Here is an 8,540-nt window from a genome sequence, read left to right on the forward strand (position 1 = left end):
ATCGTGAAATTTGCAGGCAAATTGATGGAAGTAGAAAAGACCATCCTGAGAGAGTTAAGCCAGAAACAGAAAGACACGCATGGTATACACTCACTTATAAGCGGATATTAGCCATATAATATAGGATAACCATACTGAAATCTACAGACCTAAAGAAGCTACACAACAAGGAGGACCCTAGGGAGGATGCATAAATCTCATTCAGAATGAGAAACAGGATAGACACCAGAAGCAGTGGAAGAGAAGGAACAGGATGGGAGCCTACTATAGAGGGTCCTCTGAAAGGCTCCACCCAACAAGGCATCGAAGCAGATGCTGAAACTAACAGCCAAACTTTGGGCAGAGTGCAGGGAGTATCAAGGGGGTGGGGGGATAGAAGAACACAGTGGGGACAGGAACTCCATAATGAGACCAACAAAGCTAAAAAATCTGAGCCCAGGTTGGTCCTGATGCACCAACCAAGGACCATGCATGGAGAGAACCTCAACCCTCTGCTCAGATGTAGAAGATTGACAGCTCAGTCTCCACATGGGTCCTTGTGTAAGGGGAGCAGGGGTTGTCTCTGTCATGAATGCAATTGCCTGCTCTTTGATCACTTGCCCCTGGTGATGTGGACTTGCCAGGCCATGGAGGAAGAGGATCCAGGCAGTCCTGATAAGACTTGATAAGCTACAGGCAGATGGCAAAGGAGAACTCCCCATTTCAGTGAACTAGGGAAAGATGATAGGGGGAAGAGGAAGGAAGGGTGGGATTGGGAGAGTTGATGGAGGGGGCTTCAGCCAGGATATATAATGAATAAATTGTAAAAAAAAAAAGAAAAAAGAAAAAAAAAAGAAAAATTGATTCCCTCAACAAAAGGAAAAAAAAAGCAATCAAACAGGTAGGTGTGTTGTGGGTTATTAATATTTAGTGTTGATTTATCTTTTAGTTAAACAGTGGTTATTCCTAAACTAGCTGTACACCCAAATCACCACACAGAGAATAGGATTTATTTAATTAACCTAGAGCACAGTGCTGGGCAATAGTTACTCCATCCTAAACCTCCAAACCCACATAGTTTCCTGCCATTCAGATTTCCCATATTATACTTGCTTTTAGTCATATCTTAGGTCCAGTTCATCTCATGGTTCCAAGTCCTCTTCTGCAGATCTTTCCTCTCCAACTCCTCCCACTGGCTTCCTTTCTCCTCCCCTCCGGACCAGGATGTCCCACCCTATTCTCACCATTGCACAGCAGTGGCTGGTTGTTTAATTGACAATTACAGAGAATAAATGGTGGCATGTTTACACAAACTTGAGACAGGTGATGCTTAGAATAAACATCACAATGCAATGTCCAGATTGAAACCAGATAGTGTGGGAGAGAAATCAGCATTTGAATGAACAAGGGTAAATTGCATACATTCCACAAGGACATTATACCAACATAGGTGCCAACTGGAAAGGCAAGAGATTTGATCCATACTTTGCATTACAGTCCAAGATGGAACATAGCCCTAAATGTAAAAGTTGAAGTGTTAAGCTTCAGTTGAAAACAGAACAAAAATTTTGTTGTATTGGTTATGGAGTACCCTGGTTTGCTTTTTGTTGCTGTGATAGAACACTGACCAAAAGCAACTTGAGGAGGAAAGGGTTCATGTGGCTAACACTTTCATATTACAGCCACTGGCAATAGAGGCCAGGGAAGGGTTCATGTCAAGAACCTGGATGCAGGAATTAAAGCAGAGATCATGTAGTAAAGTATATTGAGTATAATTTGAGCATGATTGCTATGTCCACTTTCTGAGCTGTTGAGATAGCTCTATAGAAGTGGTTCTCAACCTGTGAATCATAACCGTCAGAAAATATATTTCTGATGGTCTTAGGACCTGAGACACCACTCAGCAGAAAAACTACAGTTATAAGGCCAATCTCCCTTATGATCATTGATGCAAAAATACTCAACAAAATACTCGCAAACCGAATACAAGATCACATCAAAGATATTATTCACTATGACCAAGTAGGCTTCATCCCAGGTATGCAGGGGTGATTCAATATACGGAAATCCATCAATGTGATCCACCATATTAACAAACTGAAAGAAAAAAACCACATGATAATCTCCCTAGATGCTGAAAAAGCATTTGACAAAATCCAACATCCATTCATGTTTAAAGAAAGTATTGGAGAGATCAGGGATACAAGGCACATATCTAAACATAGTAAAGGTGATATACAACAAGCCTATAGCCAACATCAAACTGAATGGAGAGAAACTTAAAGCAATCCCACTGAAATCAGGGACAAGACAAGGCTGCCCACTCTCTCCATATCTCTTCAACATAGTGCTGGAAGTCCTTGCTAGAGCAATAAGACAGTTGAAGGAGATCAAGGGAATACAGATTGGAAAGGAAGAAGTCAAATTATCACTATTTGCAGATGATATGATAGTATACGTGAGTGACCCCAAAAACTCTACCAGGGAACTCCTACAGCTGATAAACACCTTCAGCAAAGTGGCCGGATACAAAATTAACTCAAAAAAATCAGTAGCACTCCTGTATACAAAAGACAAAAGGGCTGAGAAAGAAATTAGGGAAACAACACCCTTCACAATAGCCACAAATGACATAAAGTACCTTGGTGTAACCCTAACCAAGCAAGTCAAAGACTTGTATGAAAAAATTTCAAGTCTCTGAAGAAAGAATTAGAAGAAGATATGAGAAGATGGAAAGATCTCCCATGCTCATGGCTTGGCAGGATTAACATAGTAAAAATGGACATCTTACCTAAAGGAATCTACAGATTTAATGCAATTCCCATCAAATTGCCAACACAATTCTTTACAGACCTGGAAAGAAAAATTCTCAACTTCGTATGGAAATAACAAGAAACCTAGAATTGCTAAAACAATCCTCTATAATAAAAGACCTTCTGGAGGTATCTCCATCCCTGATCTCAAGCTGTAATATAGAGCAACAGTTATAAAAACTGTATGGTACTGGCATAGAAACAGAATGGTGGATCAATGGAACCGAACAGAAGACCCAGAAATAAACCCACACACTTATGGACACCTGATCTTTGACAAAGATGCCAAAACCATACAATGGAAAAAAGATAGCATCTTCAACAAATGGTGCTGGTCCAGTTGGATGTCTACATGTAGAAAAATGAAAATAGATCCATACTATCACCCTGCACAAAACTGAAGTCCAAGTGGATCAAAGACCTCAACATAAAACTGGACACATTAAATCGACTAGAAAAAAAAGTGGGAATACCCTAGAACTCATTGGCACAGGGGACAACTTCCTGAATAGAACACCAACAGCACAGGCTCTAAGATCAACAATCAATAAATGGGACGTCATGAAACTGAACAGCTTCTGTAAAGTAAAGGACACCATCATCAAAACAAAATGACTGCCTACAGATTGGAAAAGAATCTTCACTAACCCTTTATCTGACAGAGGGCTAATATCCAGCATATATAAAGAACTAAAGAAGCTGAAAAGCAGCAAACCAAGTAATCCACTTAAAAAATGGGGAACAGAGCTAAACAGAGAATTCTCTGTAGAGGAATATCAAATGGCAGAGAAACACTTAAAGAAATGCTCAACCTCATTAGCCATCAGGGAAATGCAAATCAAAACAACCCTGAGATTTCACCTTACACCCATCAGAATGGCCAAGATCAAAAACTCAAGCGATAACACATGTTGGAGAGGTTGTGGAGAAAGGGGAACCCTCATCCACTGCTGGTGGGAATGTAAACTTGTACAACCACTCTGGAAAGCAATCTGGTGCTTTCTCAGACAACTAGGAATAGCACTTCCTCAAGATCCAGCCATACCACTCCTAGGCATATATCCAAATGATTCTCAAGTACACAATAAGGAAATTTGCTCAACCATGTTTGTATCAGCCTTATTTGTAATAGCCAGAAGCTGGAAACAGCCCAGATGCCCCTCAACTGAAGAATGGATGCAGAAATCGTGGTACATCTACACAATGGAGTATTACCCTGCAATGAAAAATAAGGAAATCATGAAATTTGCAGGTAAATGGTGGGACCTGGAAAGGATCATCCTGAGTGAGCTGTCCCAGAAGCAGAAAGACACACACGGTATATACTCACTCATATAGTCTTATAGGATAAACCTACTAAAATCTGTACACCTAAAGAAACTAATCAAGAGAGAGAACCCTGACTAAAACGCTCAATCCCTATCCAGAGATGCAAAGAGGATGGACATCAGAAGAAGAAAGCAGGAAACAACCTAGGAACCTGCCACAGAGGGCCTCTGAAAGACTCTGCCCTGCAGACTATCAAAGCAGATGCTGAGACTTTATGGCCAACTGTTGGGCAGAGTGCATGGAATCTTATGTAAGAAGTGGGAAATAGCAGGTTATGGAGAGGACAGGAACCCCACAATGAGAACAACAGAACCAGAAAATTTGAACACAGGGGTCTTCCCAGAGACCCATACTCCAACCAAGTACCAGGCAAGGAGATAACCTAGAACCCCTGCACAGATGTAATCCATGGCAGTTCAGTGTCTAAGTGGGTTACATAGTAATGGGAAGAGGGACTGCCTCCGACACAATCTGATTGGCCTGCTCTTTGATCACCTCCCTCTAAGAGAGAGAAGTCTTACCAGGCCACAGAAGAAGACAATGTAGCCACTTCTGATGTGATCTGATAGACTAAGATCAGAAGGAAGGAGAGGAGGACCTCCCCTATCAGTGGACTTGAGGAGGGGCATACATAAAGAAGGGGGAGGGAGGGTGGGATTGGGAGGAGAGGAGAGAGGGGCTTATGGGGGGGGGAAATCTTATTTGGGAATAAAGTGTAGTTAATAAAATAAAATTAAATTAAAAAAGAAAAAAGAAGAAGAAAAAGTGGGGAAGAGCCTAGAAAAACCTACTTTTTAAAAACTGATCAAAATATTTATATGCCACCAGAGACTAATAAAGACACTGGAAAATAAACACATGAAAAGGATGTATGAAAAAGCCTATGGAATCCCACTGTTTTTGTAAGCTACTTAAAATACAGTTTTTAAAAAGGAATTTGAATACCCTGTATGGGTGGATAATGCTCCCCCAGAATATAAGGGTTGCAAAATGAAAATCTCAATGCCAAATACGGACATCTCTATGACTCTTGACTGACCATGGAGGCCTCAAAGGCCCCTGAAACACCACAAGCGGTCAACATTCTTCTGGTTGTCCTCCATAGTTAGATGGGTGACCCTGTTGCTGAAGACATTACACACTGGTTGAAGACTAGTTAGAAATCCAGCTGGAACTTACTTCGAAACTCCTTCTCTGCTGGCTAGCTTTCATAGTGTCAGAAGGTACTATGAAGGGAGAAAAGTCATTGATGGACTTATCCAGTGGTAGGTCCTAAGTGCTTTATATGCTATATTCCCAACCTGCTAGGCAAGATGTGCTACTGGTACAACAATGGTATGCTGCAATGGGGATCTGCTTTCTACTGCTCCACAGGTCATATAAATGTGGTCAAAATTCCATAAGTGTCCAGGTTATAGACCCTAAAGGGAAACCTACTGTTTTGCTAAATGGATGTATTGTCAAACAGTCTTCTTTTTTTTATTCATTCATTCATCCATTCATTCATTTAATCTTCTTACAGCCTAATCTCTGACTCCTCCCTCCTCTCCTCCCAGTCCCACTCTCACACCTTTCTCCTCTTCCCCAACCCCCCTCCATCTTCTCAGAGAAGGAGAGGCTCCAAAGGGGTATCTAATCCACCCTGCCACCTCAAATCAAAGCAGGGCTAAGCACATCCTCTCCACCAAGCCCTAACAAGGCAACCCAGCTAGGGAAAGGGGATCCAGAGGCAGGCAATAGAGTCAGAGACAGGCCCTATGCCTATTGTCCCACATGATGACCAAGCTTCACATTCGTTACACGTGTGTAGAGGGTCTAGGTCCAGCCCATGTATGCTCTTTGGTTGATGGTGAAGTGTCCTTGACCCCTCTGGTTCCCTCTATCCTTCCTGCTATTCTTCCACAGAACTCCTTGAAATTGGCTTATTGTTTGGCTGTGGGTCTCTGCATCTGTGTTCAGCAGATGAATGATGAAGCCTCTCAGAAGACAGTTACACTAGGTACCTGTCTGCAAGCTTAGCTGAATATCATTAATAGTGACAGTGGTGGCTCTTTCCCATAGGATGGATCTCAAGTTGGGCCAGTCACTGGTTTTCCATACCCTCAATCTCTGCTCCATCTTTATGCCTACACTTCTTTTAGGCAAGACAAATTTTGGGTCAAAGGTTTTATGGGTGGGTTGGTGCCCCCTTCCTCCCTTGGAAGTCCCACCTGGCTGCACGAGGTTGTGACATCAGGCTCCTTATCCCCCGCTGCTAGGAGCTTCAGCTAGGGTCACCCCATAGTCTCCCTGGAACCTTCCCTGCCCCAGAGATGCCCCCAACCAATTTCTGTTCTTCTCTCATGCCTCCCCAGAACCCCCATTACTCTCCTCACTCACTCCCACCCATTTTCTTCCCTACATCTACTTCAGATGTCTATTTTAGTTCCTCTTCTAAGTGAGATTCAAGCTTCTTCCTTTGGGCCCTCCTTCACTTGTTTGGATCTGTGGATTGTAGCATGGTTATCCTGTACTACATTGTTAATATCCACTTAGAAGTCAGTACATACGTTGTGTCTTTCTGGTCCTGGGTTGCCTCCCTCGGTATGATATTTTCTAGTTCCGTCTATTTGTCTGCAAATTGCATGATATCTTTGATCAAACTCCTTTCTATTTGTCAATAGCCATAGATTAGTGCTGCTTTCAACTTTGATTACAAAGCTTCTTTTTCTGTGAGCAACAGTCAATGCCTCAGAGGCTCATAAGTAGTCATAGTGCATTGAATTGTTGAGTGCTAGTCCTAAATGGGACACCTATGTCAACTTCCCTAGTCACCCCACCATACAAATCTCGGGAAAAGAGGATGGAAAGAATGTAAGAGCCAAATGATAAGAAGAGTACTAAAAAATATTGTCTTCTGGACATGACATGGCCACTCCAGTCGTGAACTCCCAGCTGCTTATTACCTGCACAATATCAAACTGGTCAACACCACAGCATGGAAAGGAGAAGAACCATGAGGCTCCACTAGCTAAGATATTACTGGTAATTGATAGCTGCCAAAGAAGAGCAAACCATTTTTCTTCTGCAGCATGGCTGATGGTAGGTGGCTGTGCTTTAGTAAGTGGCCTCACACTCATGTATTTTCAGGCAGTACTAACTGAACACCTCCCTTCCCCAACCAAAAGAAGAAGAAGAAGAAGAAGAAGAAGAAGAAGAAGAAGAAGAAGAAGAAGAAGAAGAAGAAGAAGAAGAGAAGGAGGAGGAGGAGAGACATGAAGTGGGAGGGAAAATTATTTGGTAGGGGACTCCAGGAAGAGTAAGAGGAGAATTTAGAATGGATATGATCAAGATACATTTATACATATATAGAACTTTCAAAAATCAACTTAAAATAATTTAAAGTCTTCCTGAGACTAAACTGCCCCCCCCAAAAAAATCTCTCCTCACATTAACAATACTCTAATGAGAAATTTTTCATTAAAATTTATACAAATTGCCCTTTTCTGCGGGCTGCCGGGAAGATGGCGGACATTCAGACTGAGCGTGCTTACCAAAAGCAGCCTACAATCTTTCAAAACAAGAAGCATGTTTTGCTGGGAGAAACCGGCAAGGAAAAACTCCCTCGCTACTACAAGAACATCGGTCTAGGCTTCAAGACGCCCAAGGAGGCCATCGAGGGCACCTACATAGACAAGAAATGCCCCTTCACTGGTAATGTCTCCATCCGAGGCCGCATCCTGTCTGGTGTGGTGACCAAGATGAAGATGCAGAGGACCATTGTCATCCGCCGGGACTATCTCCACTACATCCGGAAGTACAATCGCTTTGAGAAGCGCCACAAGAACATGTCTGTGCACCTGTGCCCCTGCTTCAGGGACGTGCAAATCGGCGACATTGTCCCCGTGGGAGAGTGCAGGCCTTTGAGCAAGACAGTGAGATTCAACGTCCTCAAGGTCACCAAGGCTGCTGGCACCAAGAAGCAGTTTCAGAAGTTCTGAGGAGACCCTGGCCTACTCCTTAGAACAAATAAAGTTATTTTCTATCTTAAAAAAAAATTTATACAAATTGCTATGAAAGACTGGACTGGCTTCACACATAAGAAGAGCCTAGGGGAAGCTCACCCAGGTTATATTAAGGACAGAGGGAGACAAATGAGCTATACAGCACCTATATTTTCCAGGTTATTCAGTCCCACAGGCCTGTTGACTGTCTGTAATATAATCACAAACAAGGAGCCAGTTCCATAAATATTTGGGTACATGCATCATCACTAATAGGGGAAAGGTGGTTAATTCCACTATGCTTCTGAACATGTGTTTGGAGGGCTCTGATTCGTCTCCTTCCCCACCTTCTTTGCCCAGGTGACTCAGGTCAGACCTATCTGAGAGCAACATCCAAAGCATTCATCCCATGTCTCTCTGCCTCATGTGAGGTAAG

At 42.6% G+C, this 8,540-nt stretch overlaps 1 protein-coding gene across 1 annotated transcript; it reads left to right on the top strand.

The window, feature by feature from the left end:
- Nucleotides 1–7,602: 7,602 nt before the first annotated feature.
- LOC110566864 (small ribosomal subunit protein uS17-like) lies at nucleotides 7,603–8,158 on the top strand. The gene has a single exon (XM_021664765.2). It carries the CDS (start codon nucleotides 7,625–7,627, stop codon nucleotides 8,099–8,101), a length of 477 nt encoding a protein of 158 aa, XP_021520440.1. The 5' UTR covers nucleotides 7,603–7,624; the 3' UTR covers nucleotides 8,102–8,158.
- The last annotated feature ends 382 nt before the right edge of the window (nucleotides 8,159–8,540 follow it).

Source organism: Meriones unguiculatus, chromosome 1 (genome assembly GCF_030254825.1).
Source record: "Meriones unguiculatus strain TT.TT164.6M chromosome 1, Bangor_MerUng_6.1, whole genome shotgun sequence".
NCBI lineage: Eukaryota > Metazoa > Chordata > Mammalia > Rodentia > Muridae > Meriones > Meriones unguiculatus.

Bases quoted from the DNA above. Each gene is read 5' to 3' on its own strand.
- LOC110566864 (XM_021664765.2), top strand. From the start codon at position 7,625: ATGGCGGACATTCAGACTGAGCGTGCTTACCAAAAGCAGCCTACAATC.